The sequence below is a fragment of the Protomyctophum parallelum genome (genome assembly GCF_964188405.1).
Source record: "Protomyctophum parallelum genome assembly, chromosome: 15".
In the NCBI taxonomy this organism is placed as follows: domain Eukaryota; kingdom Metazoa; phylum Chordata; class Actinopteri; order Myctophiformes; family Myctophidae; genus Protomyctophum; species Protomyctophum parallelum.
Window position 1 is genome coordinate 44856008 of NC_139710.1, and position 18594 is coordinate 44874601.

General features: G+C 45.7%; 1 protein-coding gene across 2 annotated transcripts in view; it reads left to right on the forward strand.

Annotated features, from left to right (window-relative positions):
- Positions 1–18594, forward strand: part of dtx1 (deltex 1, E3 ubiquitin ligase) — a 70017-nt gene that overhangs the window by 21328 nt on the left and 30095 nt on the right. For both annotated transcript variants that reach the window (XM_083784155.1, XM_083784156.1), the window contains exon 3: positions 15990–16755. In XM_083784155.1, the coding sequence (XP_083640281.1) occupies positions 15990–16755 (766 nt within the window). The remainder of the gene's footprint in view (positions 1–15989; positions 16756–18594) is intronic.

Consider the following 18594-nt stretch of genomic DNA (forward strand, 5'->3'; position numbering starts at 1 on the left):
CCATTTTATCACCGGAAAGATTAGCCTCCAGGATGGAACCTAGGTAGGTAATTTGATCTTTTCGTGTGATAATATTGTCACCCACTCTAACCAAGAAGCCATCTGCCTTGCTGAGTTTACTATTTGATCCGAAGAGGATGGATTCAGTTTTTCCCAGGTGTAAGGATAGTTTGTTATCAGCGAGCCAGGTGCAGATTCTACCGAGTTCAGAGCTGAGGGTCTTTTCAACCTGCAGTTTGTTCCTGTCCGAGACCAGCAGTGCTGAGTCATCTGCGAACAGGAACAAGTTGCAGTCACAAGCTGAAGTCATGTCGTTAACATAAATTAGGAACAGTAAAGGCCCTAGTATGCTTCCTTGTGGGACACCACAGCTCACTGGGAGGGGAGGGGACAGTGTTCCGTTCACCTCCACCATCTGTTCTCTCCCCTCCAGGTAGGATTGCATCCAGCTCACTGATGTGCTATCAAAACCAATAGCTTTAAGCTTGTTAACCAGTATGGAGTGCTTCACGGTGTCAAAAGCCTTTTGGAGGTCCAGCATGACCATGCCGCAGTATTTTCCAGCATCCACCTCGTGTTTGATGTGATCGCTCAAATAGAGGAGGCATGTGTCAGTGGAGTGGGATGTTCTGAAACCAGATTGGAACTCGTACAGCAATTTATTAGTGGCAAGATACTTTTCAACCTGTTCATAGACTATTTTTTCCATCACTTTCGAGGTGGAGCTTAGAATAGAAATAGGGCGGTAGTTGCCGGGTTCTAATTTACTCCCTTTTTTGTACAAGGGGGTTACTTTAGCCAGTTTAAAATCTTGGGGGACCTGTCCCTGTTTGATGGAGAGGTTAACTATGTGGGTGATGACTGGAGCTATGGAAAAGGCTGAGTCTCTGAGAAATTTGGAGGGAATATTGTCATGGCCAGTGGCCTTGTGGGGTTGGAGGGCACTCAGTTTTTTAAGTACCTCCTCGGTTGTTACCATTGCCATTTTAAAATCATCTTTACAAACACCAAGGTTTTTGTAGAAGGCTTTGATGTGCTCTACACCAAAACGCCCAGAGTGGGAGGGCAGTTTGCTAACCAGCTTTGTTGCAATGTTTGTAAAGAAGATGTTCAAGTGGTTGGCTACATCGAGTTTGTCAGTGATGAGGGTGTTATTCGATTTGATGTTTATGTTAGTAAACCTGGTTTTTAGTTTCCGACCACAGCCTAGTTGGTTGTTTAGTAACTTCCATAGCTCCCGAGGATTGTTTTTGATTTCCTCGGCTTTATCATTGATAAAGTTACATTTGGCTGATTTGGGAGGTCCGAGGCATGGGGGAACAGCCAACAGGAGGAGGATTGTGCAGCCTGTTGTTTGACGTAGTAAAACGTCCATAAGGAGAAATTACTCATGTCATGACCAGTCCTTTGAGAGGGTGTGTCGAGGAGGCCGGTGAGCCGCATGACAGCATCATCTGGGAGCTACTGTAGCAGATGAGATAGCTCTCGGAGCAGTTTTGCCTGATCGATTCCTGCCGTCCAGTAAATTAGTCTTTGTGACTGAGCTGTGCCATGAGACCCTCTAGTTCTGGACGTGTCTTGAAACGGGCATGGTGGTCAGCCTCCGTATGGTCCTTTACAGATACCTGAACACCCTCAGGTTGATTCTTCAAAAGGACATCCATAAAGGTTGGGCACAATGTGGCGCTGAGATGACAGAGCTGTACAACTCTCCTGTGAGTCTTGAGGACAGAGTCGACATACATCTTGGTGCCTTGCTCTTGCATGACCAGGACCTCTGTGCTTTTGGTGGGCAATGCATAGCTCTCCTGCACTTTGACGCCCAGCCTGTTGCAGAGGTTGTGGATGTACTGAGAGAAGTGCTCCACCACGGTCATGTCGTACCCCAACACCATAACGTTCAGTGTGGGGTACTCTGTATCCGTAGCTGTGCCGATCGGTTTCATTAGCTGTCTCTCTTTCTTTTTCTTGGGTGCCTCATTTGGTAGAAGATACTTCCATCTGCCGATCTTATGCGTTGGCTGAGTTCTGTACTGTCTTATATTTGCTAGAAATAAGTCCCCATGAAGTGGATGTTTGAGAGATGCTGATGTCCTGTGTAAACAGGTTGAAGCTTGGTTCAACACAAATGAATATTGTGCAATTGAAGTCTGTAACTTCCGAATGCCAAGATTCATTGCTTCAGATGTATTGTCTGTGTAAAGGTCTATTAACGATAAATATTCATTATGTTTGGTCCAACTTGGTGGTCCAACTCGTGCAACCTCTAATGAAAAATATAAATCAAAGGAAAGGGGACTGGTTGTCTAAGACTAGGCAACTAGTAGCTCAAGCCAAAGGAGTATGAGTCTGGATCCTGACTCTGAGTATTGTCAAGTGGTGATAATCGGCGCAGAGGTCAGAAGTCTTGAAGATATATAGTCAAAGAGGTCTCTATCATGTCCTGTCCGCTGTCCTCTTCCGTGGCCTACTGTGTCCTGTGCTGAGGGAGGATGAGTAGCATTGGAAATCGTGGTTGTACCTGGTATCTTAGAATGCTTGAGTCGTCCCAGTGATGTCACAATGAGTCAGCCATATATGGAATCCCTGGTGTCTGACTTAGATGTATCAGCCAGCTCCATATATGGAGTTCTCTAGATATATTAGGCTAGATCCACACAGTAGATCGGCTATTGTTGGTGCACGCCGTCATTGTATGAGGTCAGAGTATAAAGCAGGCTTAACCATTTGAACTCTATCAACTTTATTCTGGGCACATCATCATACGCCACGAGTCTGTGTTGTTTCTCTGTGTATATTGTGTCCGAGTGAGACACACACACAAAGCGTACATTTTGAACAAAGGCAGACAGGGATGTGTCTTTGGCCACTGACCATGTTTTTTCTGAACTCACCGCAATCGCTCCATCGCATCATGGAAAGGGAAACTGCAAAAGCTGGCCCCGCTGAGGAAACCGTGCGCGGTTGTAAACACAGAGGTAAAGTCAGTGACATATCGCGGCCACAACGCACAGGCAAAAACGTAACTTCCGCATACTCCGCATATGTGACGGTCTATGACTTGGCCACCCGAACTGTGCACAAAGTTGTGCACGCGTCCAACGTGTCCAACTTCTCAACTGTAGATAGATAGATATTCGAACATTCAGCTAAAACAAACAGCAGATCTACAACTGTAAGCTACAACTTTTCGGCAAAGGGATTTGTTTTGTGTTGAGGGATAAACAAAAGGGACCAACTATATAGACTCCTGGGGGACTCCGGTGGAATCTGGGAACCGATAATTCTACAATATTTTCATGTTCTTGGACAAATGTGTGTTCCTGTGTATTCTCAGTTGTTGTCACCTACATGGGTGTCGGTCTGAGATACTCTTCTCAGGGGACCCCTGGGGTGATGCAGGCTTGTTTATACTACCTTTTGTTCTGTTTGTTCCTGTGTCACACCATCTTATCTGTAGGACTAAAGAGTTTGTTGACATGCAAGAACAGGATGAAAGGGATTTATCTCTGAAGTGGTATGCATTTTCTAACCAGAATACGATTACTTGGTCAGTTGGGCTGGTCACTACCTGTGGCCAGCCAGGCTCCTGTGTGTGCCTGTACTGTACTGTACTGTACTGTACTGTACTGTACTGTACTGTACTGTACTGTACTGTACTGTACTGTACTGTACTGTACTGTACTGTACTGTACTGTACTGTACTACCGTCTCAAATTCTCTTCTGCTCTCCAGTTTTGGTTAGTCTCTGTACAGTGTAGAATGGTAAAATCAGATACGACAGATGGTGCCTTGAAACTCTGCCATGGTGACGTGTTCTTCACGTCATTCATTTCATTTTGGGCCTGGGTGGGATCCATCCATCCATTCATTTGCCTTCTGGCTCAACTCTCTTTTCGTCAACAGTGCGTACAGCGACTGCAATACCGCCGCTCCGATTCTCCGGCTGATCTCCTTCTCCGTCCTCCCCTCACTCGTGAACAAGACCCCGAGATACTTAAAGTCCTTCACCTGGGGTAATGTCTCATTCCCTACTTGGACTGTACAATCCATCGGTTTCCTGCTGAGAACGATGGCCTCAGATTTGGAGATGCTTTTTTTTGCTGGCCCACCCTATTGATTTTGCATTTTTGTCTCCACCAGCCGAAGGCATGGGGAGAGTATGTTTTGCACTCCGTCCGTCCGTCCGTGTGTCCGTGTGTCCGTCCGTCCGTCCGTCCGTGACCAGCTAATCTCAGCCACCGTTAACCCAGTCGATGCCAAATTTTGCACACACACTCCCTGGATGCCAACCATGAACCTCTGCCCCAAACTTTCCAGAACGGCCTGTTATAGCGCCACCAGGAGGCCGCTTTGTGCAAAACAAGTTTTTTCACAGTACACCTACAGATTTTGTCCAAACATCACGCAAATTAGTACACAGTCTCTCTAGAGCCAATCAACGAAACGGGTCTTTCAGATTTCTCACACTCCATCCTGATTGGTTAAGATTGGCTTCCAAAGTTCACAGGAGTGCTCAGTTTCAAACAAAATGCTGCAAATCATGAACACATCGCGTGATTTCCCTGAAATTGTGCACGCACATTCCCACTAGGCCGAGGACGAAATGCCACATGAACAATTTCAACTCAGCCTCAAGGTGGCGCTATAACTGGCCCAAAAGTGTTTTTACCTCTAACTGCACAGATCTGTGGATAACCTGGTGGAGACCTGTGCCCAGAAGGGCACTTTTTCTAGTTTTCATAATGTATTTCTTTCTTTCAATAAAATATTTTTTGTTATAGGGTTAGGGTTAGGTTAGGTTTTTTTGCTCCCGAGTCTGCCTCTACTCATAAACTCCCAGCCTAACAAACAAGTGTTCACTTCCCACTAGCTCCACTGCCTCTCCCTTGTTCCTCACACAGTCCAGTCCATGTGGAGATGTTCAACGCACGATTGTTCATCTGTCTCAAACAAACTAGTGTTCCCTATACTTCCCGTAGCTCGCCTAGCCACCTCTCCAGCCTTTTGTCGAATAATCAGATAAACTAAAGATTCTCGGGGGGTCGGTGACAATAAAGATAAAGGATTATGCTTTTGATATCGAATGCTCTGCTGATGACGTGCCTAATCTTCAGGCACATCTTCACTATCAGCTACAGGTAGTGGAATGGGAGCTTTTTTGTGATTTCCACATTGACGCATTCAAAGGCTAATTATTGCTGAAGCTTTTGAATGAATGTACAGTAGGCTAGTTAGTGTGTGTGCGCGTGCGTGCGTGCGTGCGTGTTGTTATTGCCTGGCTGTCACTCTGGGGCGACCTTCTCTATATTCGCAGTGAATAGGCCAAAATAATCGCATAGAAATACGGACAAAACCAGATTATTCGTGCGACCCACAAGCACACGCACATGCCCATCCACTCGTGGACAGGCCCATCCTAGACTGCCGTTCTGGCTTCGCCACTGGTGTGTCTGTCTCGGTGTGTGTGTGTCTGCGTCTGTGTGCGTGTGCTTTTGCGTGTGCGAATGTGCGTGTGCACGCGTGTGGGTGAGAACCTTATATCTTCTTCTAGAAGATCGGGTTGTTCCTTGTGCTATTGTTATGTGATGAGAGCAGAGCCTTTTAATCCATTTATATTCAGTGACCTCTATGGTTCCTCTATGGCTCATGAGTGCAGTGCATTTGATTGACACTTAATCCAGTCATGTAGCTGTTTATGTTTCATGTAGAGTAGCGTCCTGTACGTACTGTATACTATTCCTCAAAGTCTCCCTTGACTTGATACAGTGCACCTCTCAATTGGCTTTCTGCTGAGCAAGCGTAATTCTTTTGCTTCTTCTCTGGGATCTCTCACTGGGTGACGTCTGACAAGAAATATTGTCCTGTCACAGATAAATATACTGCAGGCGTTGGTGAGGGGAGAGGGGCATTGGAGGGGGGCTGTGCTTATAGTCGTCACTCCCACCCTTATTAAATAGATGACAGAGAGATGAGGTCTGCAAGGATGCAAGGTCAGCTGTCAGACAGACCTCTCGCCAAGCCTTGTGTAGCTCCAGATGGCCATGAGACAAAGATAACAACAGTCCACCAAAGTGCCCGGCACTGCATCAAGACAAAAGTTAGTCCTTCTCAACCTGCAGAATCTACGTTAAATGCTCCAAAACGGTTCTGTCTACACAACGTGCATGTTGCTAGAATAAAATGTAGAAAATGTACACTGGCAATAGGTAAAACATACTGTAACATTTCAGTAAATATGCTGTGTCACCATATGGGACAAGGTAGACATCAGACTGTATTTGTAGGGGATTAAGCCTGCATATATGAAATATATAAAATATCTTAGTTATCGTAGTTAATATATCGTAGTAATAATATCGTAGTTGGCAAAACTACCTGAAAATTGGACCAGTGCCCAAATAGAGTAAGACATTTCCTCTGCATTTTGGGTACAAGAAACTTGTTGGCAACTGTCAGGGATGGGTAAAGATATGACATGGCCTCCTTAGCACACAGCCGCAACCAGGCAAAATTCCAAACCAATTAGCAAACTGAACACCTGAATCATACCTCACAGCAAAATGTTTTCAAATAAATAACTATTCTGCCAGTCTATCTATTCTAGGAACCCTCGTTGAGTGTGTGCATAAACCAGACTGTGACATCTGCAGAATTTTTTATTGCAGTACCGTTGCATATTCCATGTGTGAAAACTGACTGCTAAAACTTATCTTGCTTACCGCAACTCTTGGACTGTCCAGAGGCAGTCCTGTCCTGTGTCATGTTGAGACGAAGATTGCAGCTGTGTGCATGTGTGCATGCATGTGTGTGCATGCGTGCGTGCGAACACACATGCACACACCATGTATACATACAGTACACGCCTTCACACCTATACATACTGGTACTGAAAGAAACACTCCTCCCTCCATTTATGTATGCACACCAACACAATACTAGTGTACGCACATGGTACGGACATGTGACATAGCCTGGAAACCAGACAAATCTGTCACAGGAAGAAAAACAATCCCTGGGGAGATTTGTCTGGCATTCAAAGTGAGACTTGTACACATGCACGTACTGGCACAAATAATACACTACTGTAAGTGCACTGACTGCTCCTGGAGTGCACACCACGCAGACACACACTTTGGCACATGCACACAAACACGTGTTCAAACATTTCTATTTTCACACGACTCAGTGAGTCTCCTTCATGACATGCAAGAGTCAGAAGAAGGTTGTTGCAGGTCCTGTTGCATCACTGCAGCACGGCAGCTGGCAGCTGGCAGGTGGAAATGACTAACTTCATTTTCTTCTTCTTTTTTTTACTGCTCTGTCTTTCCTCTCTTTTCTTTTTTTCTCGCATTACCACCGTAACTGCAAGCTCTGCACAAGTTCATGGTAACTGGCCAGATCCCCGGGGCAGGGTGTGGGAGAGCACCCGTGAAGAAGACGTGGTTGTGTGTGTGTGTGTGTGTGTGTGTGTGTGTGTGTGTGTGTGTGTGTGTGTGTGTGTGTGTGTGTGTGTGTGTGCGTGTATGCGCGCGCGTGTATGCGTGCGTGTGTGCGTGTGTGTGTGTGCGCAAGTGCGTGTGCATGTGTGCATTCGTGTCTCGCTGGCGGCAGAAGTGAGCTGGGGGGGAGTTGATGTACTGCAGTGTTCACATTGGAAGCTTGGGCGAGAGTGAGACATCCTCCTTTTATCCTCCGTTGGCAGACACTCCTCACACGCCTCCTGCAATACCCAGTCCTCTCCCCACGATCCTCCCCTCGCCCCCCTCCCTCCCTCCCTCCCTCAATATCAGCTCCTATACTTTACCATCTTGATCAGCATCTTTTCCTCACCCATTTCCCTTCTCGCTTCCATCACAATCTCATTCCCTCCTTCCCTTGTTTGCTGCTTACCCATCTCCTTCTCCCTTTATCCTTTCATCTACCATACTTCCATTGCTCTTTGTCTCCTTACTTACACCCCTATTTCACTCGTCGTTCTGCCCCCCTCCCCCCATGTCTCTCGCCCTTCCATCCTTCATCCCTGCATACGTTCATCCTTGCTTCGCTCTCTCTCCCCCCTTCTCTCTCCATGTCTCTCGCCCTTCTATCCTTCATACATTCATCCTTGCTTCTCTCTCTCTCCCTCCTTCTCTCTCCAACCACCTGTGCTGCCTCAGCTCCCGTTCATCCATCACTTCAGCTACAAAGAGATGAGGTCGCTTGAGGGAATCTTAAGACCCTACTCAGCACTGTCGCATTCAAGCTGCATTCTGGGGGAAAACCAAAATATCATCTCAGCACAGAAATTAGCTATAATAATGTGATCTGGTGATTGAAGAGCTATATACGGAGCAAGGGACGTTTGTGACATAATGCTTTTAAACCGGCCCTGAGATCAGATTCTAAAAATGTCTTCTACATCCTGACAGTTTTCTGAAAAAGCTATATGTTTCTATGTCAGTCGTTCTTCGTTTTTTCAAAAAGAGCAGACCTGCAAGCTCGTAGCGCGCCACTCGGTGGGGCGCTATGAGCTTGTAGATCTGCTATTTTCCAATAGCTAAAGCATAGCATAATGCTAACACCAAAAGGGGTTCCCGCCCAAAATGGGTTAAAACTACTCTCTGATCTCCAGTTAGTCGTTAACAAGCACATTAGGCTCTCACATATCTGAAGAGATCTCTCAAGAACGTTGATGTGCAGGTAGCTTTTTGAACAAACAGGATTGGTTTAAGCCAGGCCTCAGTTGTTACATGCGTAGAAAAAGAATATTCATTACTTAGCGTATTTGATGGATGTGCCTGCCCCCACCCAACCCAGTATGTTTCATCTCATCATCGTGACTCATCTTTGTTTCCCCTCTACAGTGTCTCTTCCTCCTCCCTAATACCCGGTTCGGGTTTATTGTTTGTGAAGACCCTTTTTGAGAGATGAAAGTGAACATTTCTTTCAAGCTATGCTCTGGGCTTTATGGAGAAACATCAAACGCACTTCAATTACAAACACTATTGCTCCATACAGTAGTATGTATTAGAATATTCATTGGGCGCTCACTATTCTTAGGCGAGAGATTATGAAAGCTATATGATGATAATTCATGCACTGAATATAATCTTTTATGTCTGCACTGGGGTTCTGTAGTGCAGCAGCTCATTTGTAGGAACAGAACTTGATGAACCGCGTCAAACGAAAAACTGCTTCCACTGTCACGCCCGACTCCCCTGTCACAATCCAAAACTAGGGTGCCAGATGATGTTTTTTTGTATGGTGGGGCTAATATTGGACGACATTGTCCAAGTGTACTGTAATGTATACATCAGGATAAAAATTACAGCCAGCATGCTGTGATAATTTCAGACTCTGACGTAATGACATCTTGCAGTTTAATTATGCATTCATTCACTGTAGCTCTTAAATCTTGTATAAACCATCCCCTGGGGGAATTGCGATGCAGACGACTTAAACTTGCACAATATATCTATTCCACATCAAAAGGTTATCCCTGTGACTAGACCAGTTTGGTACGCTGACCACATCCAAGCAAAGATCCAATCATGACATCATGGGGTCAGAATCTGGCTGATGACCCGTCTTTCCTGATCCTCTTCACTCTACCATTACAGTACATTGACTACAAATCATAACATTGTGGATTGTCCATTTTGTTTTCTTGACTCTGACACAGGTCTGACCATTTGCCATTCGAGACCACAGGATTATATCTTTAAATACCTGTCTGACAGAATTTGAGCAGCCTGACGCTCAACAGTTACTGGCCTCTCTTCTGTAGTTAAAAGGAAATGCACAGTGCACAGTGTTTTAATAGGCTTCACACATCCAGGGGAAAATGGGAGAGAGGCTTGTCAATTATCGCAATACATAATAGAGCTTGAACCAGGTGCTTCTTGTCTTGGCCTGCCTGCATGCTTGCCTGCCTCCCATGGTTTCAGCATAGGGGAAGAACATTAGTTGTCCACAACACGGACAACTAATTCAATGACACAGATTTCTACTCCACTTTTTATCTCGCCCATCTCTCTCTCTCTCTCTCTCTCTCTCTCTCTCTCTCTCTCTCTCTCTCTCTCCTCTCTTCTCTCTCTCTCTCTCTCTCTCTCTCTCTCTCTCTCTCTCTCTCTCTCTCTCTTCTCCTCTCTCTCTCTCTCTCTTCTCTCTCTCTCTCTCTCTCTCTCTCTCTCTCTCTCTCTCTCTCACTCTCTCTCTCTCTCTCTCTCTCTCTCTCTCACTCTCCTCTCTCTCTCTCTCTCTCTCTCTCTCTCTCTCTCTCTCCTCTCTCTCTCTCTCTTCTCTCTCTCTCTCTCTCTCTCTCTCTCTCTCTCTCCTGGAGTGGTTCAGTTAGACAGTGTTGGTAGACGTCCAGGGGAGACATCCATCCATGGAGGGTGGAGTGCGTTGGGGTGGGGGGGGTACAGGGGTTGGGGGCAGCTGCTGCAGATGATGAGATGAAACAGGAGTGAAACAGGGGATGAGCAGTGGACCCTGTGGGCTCCCGTAAGCCTAATATATACTTTGTTGCATGTTCCACTGTGTCACTGCGGGACAAAAGGAATTTTAAAACTGTTGAAACTATCATCGCCCTGCGATAAAGTATGAATTAGTCCTCAGAAGGAGAGGAGAGAAATAGTTGGAAGATTCACATATTGGATAAACAAAACTTTATGTTAAAAGAAAAAAATAGGTTGTCGCAATAACAAACCTGCCCGGCTGCCAGGCATATCCCTGCCAGGCTAGGTTGCCTAAACAGGGACAGCTAAATCGCATGAGAAAAATGGTGATGGTCTTATTATTTATTGTTCATACTGTACAGTCCAATGCAGATGGTACTTTGAATTAACAATACAACTGGCCACGTCATCAACGCACGCACTCACGCACACACACGCACGCTAAACATATTTGCCAACAGGTCCCTCTGTGTTTTCATTTTTGTATAGGCTAACTAATGGGCTGTGCTTGTGGTATAATCAGTCTAGAAGTGCAGAAAAGCTTACATTTCTGAAAAGTTTATCAATTTAGGTTGTGGTTTTTTTAAAGTGCTATGCAAAGTTAATTAGTGTTCGTATTGTTAACAACACGATGAGAGAAGAGGAATAATGTGAACAGTCACATAGGAAAAACAAACCCCCTGTGGGGAGCTTCCATGACAACAACCAAACCCGCTTCCTTTGCGTTTCTGTGACAACAACAAAGCTTGAATCTCATCCATTTTCAGCAGCTGTTCTGGGTACAGCCAGCTCGTACTTGTGGTAGAGTCAGTGTGTACGTCACAGACGGGGCCAGAATGTTCCATTTAGAGTGTTTGTGTAGGCTGCTGTCCTTACTCTGGGTGAATACAGAGGTGTCAGAGTATAAAGGTACAAATGGGATTTGCCATTTCACTCCAGACAGGGAGTAGCCAAGGATTACAAACGGTGTAACTTATTTTTAAATAATATATTCACTGGTATAATTGTCATAGTAACCATTCCACATGAATGTGTTTGTTTACCACTTCTCAAAAGACAATTTAACTGGTGGTGAGTGTCTCGCCCTGAAACTCAGAGGAAGTGCTTTGGAAATGGAAACATACTGTATTTATGTTCATGACCTGTTGGCATTGCTCAAGTAAATACACACCATCATAGAACAAGATTAACACCCACCAACGGCCAATGGCGTGTAGATTTCCTCTTGAATTACGGAGATTAACTCTGGCATGTAAAAATCACACTTGTGTGAAGTGAGGGGGCTCTTATCATCATACATCACATTACGTGCTCAGCAAATCAAATCATCACAAATGTCATGCCGGCCAATCACTTTTGGCGTCAAACAAATCATTGCACCAATCAAATCATTGCTATGGGGTGATCAGCCAATCACAAGCCTGCAGCATCGCATGCGTGCATTAATGAATGTTAAACCACCAGTATTGACGTTAAACCACCCCCTCTCGTGTAATATTGCTTAAATGATACTTGTGATGCTGACGAGATGGAATGTGGTGTTAACCACATTAACCTTGGTGTCCCTATTTTGAAAAAATGACAAATATTTTCCAAATATTTCATGAAACCATTCATGAATACAGAAAATAGCCAATCTCAATACAGTATGCATCGCAGTGCGACACATTGTGAGCTTGAAGATTATATTTTGTATTATTTTTCCATACTTTTGAAATAGGGCATAAGTGGTACTGTGATACTGAGACTATACTGAAAATGTATGAATTAATTGTGCTGTACTGTAGGCAGGCCGACATTATATAAAAGTCTACCAAATGGCTGTGATAATGAATGTGATATGGATATACACATACAGTACAGAACACAACAGCTCCATGTGAAACAAACCATTTCTACCTTTTTCCAGAAGGCTTGTCTGGGGCCAATCAAGGATGTTGCAACATCCCCCCATCCTCCTATTTTAAAGTGATAAATTAACAACTCTGACAGGCCTGCCCTCGGTTCCAGAGGAAAACAAAGCCATTAAGGACAGGGACCATCGTGGCCTCACACAGAGAGCCTCCTGCAGGCCAAGATATGAGAGGGCAGTCAGCCTCACCCTCAGCCCACCTGGTCCTGTGTAACATTAGGGTTAGGAGTCCCACTGTGAAGCCTGACATGGCAATACATCACAACGCCACCACAAACCCGAGGGGACTGGGTTTAAACTGGGCAAGGACAGCTGGAGGATGTCATGGTTGTGGGAGAACAGGGTATTTGAGGGCTGCCAGAGGCGTCAGACAGGAAGTGGCCACTCTCTCTCAGCTTCCTGTCAGGAAGTGAACGGAGGGGGTCATCAGCCCCGGCCTTTTGTCCGACATGGTTGTATATAATATATACACACACACACCAGTGAATTACTGAAAGAGACAGCGGAGCGAGAAACGATGAGGTGGTCTTATGTGAACATGACTTCCTGTATGGGGGCCCATGTGATACTTGTCCTGTCATGACCTCTGCTTTCCTTGAGGTCCACACTAGTCAACCGTCAACACTCCTACCACAGAAATGCAAATAGGTGACCGTATTTATGCCAAGCTCTTCATGGTTGTGTGTCAAAACTGGGTGCAGCACCAGGAGAGGGTTAGCCTGATTGTCAGACTCTGAGAGCCTCCAGTGCGCTCAGTCGAGTGGGTGGGGTCTATGGGCTGGAAACCAGGCTAGGAGAGGGTGGCATTCTAAGATGACCGGTATACCATACATAAAAGTTGTCATAATGTTTGAATTACAGTGGCTGTAGAGGAGTACTTGGTTCAGCCTGAACAATTACAAAAAGAAAACTTGATTGCCAATCAACAGGCTCTTAAAGCCTTCTGAATTGTTTATAGGCTATCTTTTAGCAAAGCGTTTGTTATTACACACATTTGGCTCCATTTGAACGCTCAAGAACAATTAACAAGTCTAATAGGCCTTCCAGGAAAGAGGTGTACTGTTTATCTTGGCTCGCCAAAGTCGAGCAGCTCAAATTGATGTACAGGAATAAAACATCGACACGTCCTCAAATATTTATAAGGGCCTGTGTTAAACGTACCGTTGAGCAGGACTGCATGGGGGGCACTGAACTGCCATTGATTGAGCTGGATTGTATGCAGCTTTGCAGCGAGAGTGAATGTTAATGTGGGGCAACCTGATGCATCCCCAGAGGAGACAACAGCAATAAAAGTCCGCTCTGTGTGGCGCTCAACACAACAGCCTTTCAATCACCACACTCAGTATTTAGTAAATCAATAGATGAGTGCTGGAGCCCGACCTATAGCCATCGGGTTTGACCGATTTTGCATACATACTAGAGAGGAAGACAATAAACGTACAATTCACAATGCTTCGTGTGACCAGCTTGCCTCACCACAACTAACTACACTATACAGCAGCATGTGATAAGAATGGAGGTCACTTTAATCCAATATACAGTACTTGTTTTTTGTGTGACTTTCGCCTTTATTATATATATTTTCTGCATAGAGCAACAGACAGTAGGCTGACAGGAAATGGGGGACAGAGATGGGGGGGGGGTGACATGCAGTAAAGGCCGTCGGGATCTGGAGTTGAACCCGCGGCACACTGCCAGACTTGGACTACCGGCCAAGGTGCCTGGACCGCTGAGCCACAGCCCAGGCCTAATCCAATATACTTAAAGAAGAATTCCGGACTAACCAAATTTTCTTATACCTTAGGTAAGACTTGGACTTGGATGCCACATTATGTCACGTTATTTGAAGATAGTTTGAAAATGAAACAATCTAGACATCTGTCTTTCATAATGACCAGATACACTCCACAGTTTAGTCCCAAATCAGGTGCCGTAAAAAGGTCAACCCACCGTAAGACCCACCTGCTCTGAGCTGTGTGCGCTCTGGATGGAGTTATGTACTTTTCACCATTCGTTCTTTGACAACATCAGATTACGGTAAGAAAATGGTTAGTCCGGAATTCTGCTTTTCCCATTGACCCATTTTTAAACTATCTTCATATAACGTGACGTCATCGCGCATCCAAGTCAAAGTCGATGGCAAAATAAACGTTTTATTCCGTATAATTCCGTATGATGTATGATGACATTCTCATCATCATACATTATCATCATGATAAAAGGCACTGCTCACTTCACACGTGTGTGATTTTTATTAATGCGAGAACAATGGCTTCTATTGTAGCATGTTAACTTTCCAGGAATAGAAATCCTGCAGTGTCTATTATTCTGATGTCACTGGTAGGCGGGTTTCTGAACTGTCTGATGTGTATACAGTATATACACATGGGAGCCAAGGTTCTCAGCTGCAGCGCGTAAATGAAATTAGCCACGTGGTGGAGCCAAGTCCTTAATACCACAAGTCTGCACTCTGCAGTAGAGAGTCAAGGTCAGGCAGCCGATTCTGCTGATGCATTTTATTATCTGGAGCCAACACTGGGCTATTTGACCAGAGGTGTACCACCATCACCCTCCCACCACTCCTCCAACCAACCCCCTGCTTCTCACACCCATTCATCCTCACATCTCTCTACACACACTCACATCCCTCCTCCTCCATTATCAACCCAGGCGCTGCTCGTGGCAAGGGAGCCAGTGCATTTACCCGTTAAATTAAGCAGGGGCGGAGGGCAGGGTTGGGTGTGGTGGAGGTGGAGGATGCTTGGATACCCTTGCTGATGTGATGTGGGAGGCGGTGGGAGATGGATGGGACGAAGTGTCCTGATTTCCCGTGTGACCAGTGTAATTGTGTTATAATGGAGGTGGGAGCTGAGGGGCCATACGCAGGGTGGGGGGGGCAGAGGTAAACAGTCACAGTCAGGCAGTGGTGCAATACTGAATTGTAGAAATACTCTGTTACAAGTAAAAGTCCGGAATTCAAAGTGTAGTTGAGTAAAAGTACAAAAGTATTGGTATAAAAATTAAAGTACCAAGGACTAGAATGTAGTCTTTTTTAACTCATTATTATGTACTCATTATGTACTCATTTAGAAAGTATACTCAAAATAGCATTTTCAAAATGACCGAAATGTATATGGCTGAAGTGATTAATGTATGTTTTGTAATAATAATCAAAATCTACTAGTAAGTAACGAAATCTTTAATTAATTTTAGTGGAGTAAAAGTTCAATATGTGCCTCTGAGATGTATAGTGGAGTAGAAGTAAAAGTACTGAAAATACTTGGGTAAATGTACTTTACACCACTGCAGTCAGGCCTCACACACACTGTGCGTGCATGCGGGCGTGCATGTGTGTGTGCGTGCGTGCGTGCGTGAGTGTAACCAAGATATCGGTCAGGCCAACATATCGGCCATTATTTGACGTTTTGGCAACACTAAACTTGCTATGCATCGCATCTATAATGCATTAGGCCTATAAACCTACTTATAAGGCATTATCATCTGCTTATAATGTTATGAGGATTCCTCTGGACAGCAACGATTTGGTTAAATGTTTTGAGAATGGCATACAGTAATCTTAGTCTAACTGTAACTATATCTCATATCCCCTCTCTTGTCCTGTCCTTGGTCTCCAGGCACCATGCGGCCGGTGCACAGGAACTTCTACGAGCCGTCGTCCGCCCCGGGGAAAGGCGTAGTGTGGGAGTGGGAGAACGACAACGGCTCGTGGACGCCCTACGACATGGAGATCTGCGTGACCATCCAGAATGCCTACGAGAAGCAGCACCCCTGGCTGGACCTGACCTCCCTGGGCTTCGGCTACCTCATCGACTTCAACAGCATGGCGCAGACCAACCGGCAGAGCCAGCGCAAGAGGCGCCTGAGGAGGCGCATGGACCTGGCCTACCCGCTCATCATGGGCTCCATCCCCAAGTCCCAGTCCTGGCCCGTGGGGGCCAGCTCTGGACAGCCCTGCTCCTGCCAGCAGTGCATCCTGGTCAACAGCACCAGGTTGGCCTCCAACGCCATCCTGGCCTCCCAGAGGCGCAAGCTGCACGGCGGAGGGCCGGGGGGCGCGGCGGGGGGCGCGGGCACCATGGTGGCGGTACGGCAGAGCAACACTTTCGCCGGGACCTCGCTGTGGTCCACGTCCTCCACCGCTTCCTCCGTGGCCGGTGGCAAAAACAACAACATAAGCGTGGGAGGAGGGCAGGCCAAGGCTGAACAGGTGCAGTCACTGCTGTCCACTGCCAACTTCCCCTGTTCCCCTGTGATGCCGTCGCTTCCGTCTTCCCACCACGGCCATCATCACGCCCTCACCATCAACGGGCAGAATAACCTGAACCGTCCCGGCACCCAGCGCATCGCCATGGGCGCTGCCAGAGGCTCCATCCCTCCAGGGTAATTATGCCTTACGAAGCACTAATGCATACCTTTTCCTATACTCTCCTAATTTCAGGGTTAGTTTTGTGGACTCTGCAATAGTCGTGCTTGCTCTCGTAGCACTGGTGTAATGCTGCAATCAGGCGAATGTGCAGATCAGACCTGGCAACGGGAGGATATAGCAAGAAAGACAGACAATCTGGTATACTGTACTGTCATCTCTCTCTCTCCCCCCCCCCCCCCCCCATTTCTTTCTCTCTCTACCCTCTCTCTCTCTCATTATCTCTCTCAATCTGCTCTCTGCTGATTTATGCCTACTCCAGTTAACTGGTTGATCAATGGATGTGCAGAGGGAGCACTGTGTAGGTTGACTGCTCACCTGTTCCAGTTGCTTCTCCTCTCTCATGCCTGATTGTTGTGGCAAACTGTCCCTTTTTCTCTCCTCCTGTGATGTGTGTGTGTGCCATGGTGTGCTCTATGGTAATGAGCTTATGTTGACCTCAATACGCGTGAAATACTGCAACTCTTCTGCTTCTGCTTTTTAAACTAATTCATATATACTGCTGAAATTGGTAGCCATGGAAGTTGTGTCATGCACGTTTATGTAAAGAATATCGCAGTGTGCGTGCATGCGTGCGTGCGTGTTTTAAGAGATTTTGCAACAGGGGGCACAGCCAGTGGCTATGGCTATTTGGGGGTAAATGTTTGGGAACCCCATATACAGTAGACACATGCAGTGACAGACACACCTACACTCACACACACACGCACGCAAAACACAGGAAAACGACGATCTAACTAACCCTAACCAAAAATGTTGAAAACGTTTTTCCTGAATTTCCTCTACTCTCCATTTGAATCCCCTGGCGCCCCTTGGTGGCTGTGGCCCACACTGTGAAAGCTACTATACAGAGAGTGACTTACAAGTGCGAAATCTAAATAAGCTGAGTAAGCATGAGCTCTAGTCGATAAACAAGCATAAACAGAGTGCAGAACAAAGTAATACTTCAAAGAAACTTGCATGCCAGGTAAACAATGAACCTATAGCATCTGTCTAATTAACATGCTAACACACAATCTAAATTACAGTCTTAACATGTACACACATGCATGTCGTGTTTGTTAAAGTGCTGTAAACAAACATTAAAAGACCATGACGTAATTTACGAAAGCCAGATGTTGGAGGGGCTAGCGCCCATCTAAAATCTAAGAAACAAAACCACAAGAACAAGTAACCAAGATACTTCTGCATAGTAATAAACTACTGTAGCATCAAGAAGGGATGCAAGGAGAGTGAAGTGCTAAGGGGTGAGGAGTCTGAAGAGATGAGTCTTTAGAAGTTTAGACTATACGGCAGAAAATTCAGTTCTGACTGCAATAGGGAGTTTATTCCACAGTATGGGAGCTATAGGAGGAGGGAAAAGAGTCTAGGTACTAGGTAGGACATGTTGTCCAGGGTGTTTTAGGGAAGGCTCAAACAGACTGTGTTATCCGATCTACTGTAAATGAGCGGGAAGGGTTGTGTGTTTGGATCGTGTGTTTAAGGTATGGCATGCCTTTTGTTGCCATTTAGGCCAACATCAGGGTTTTGTACTGGATGTAGCAAAGTAGCAACAGGAAGATAATGAATGAAGCGGAAAATGATAGCGACGTGAGTATGGCTTTGAGATGACTGAGGCCTGGATAAGGAGCTGGGCAGACTCCTGGATGAGGAAGGGTCTGATCCTTCAGATGTTAATATAAAGTGGGCCTCTTCAACCTGAGTGGCAGAGGGGGAGGAGAAAAACAGTTGAGTATTATCAGCATGAAAGTGATAGGAGAGCTTGTGAGCACAGACACTTGACAGAGCCAATACAT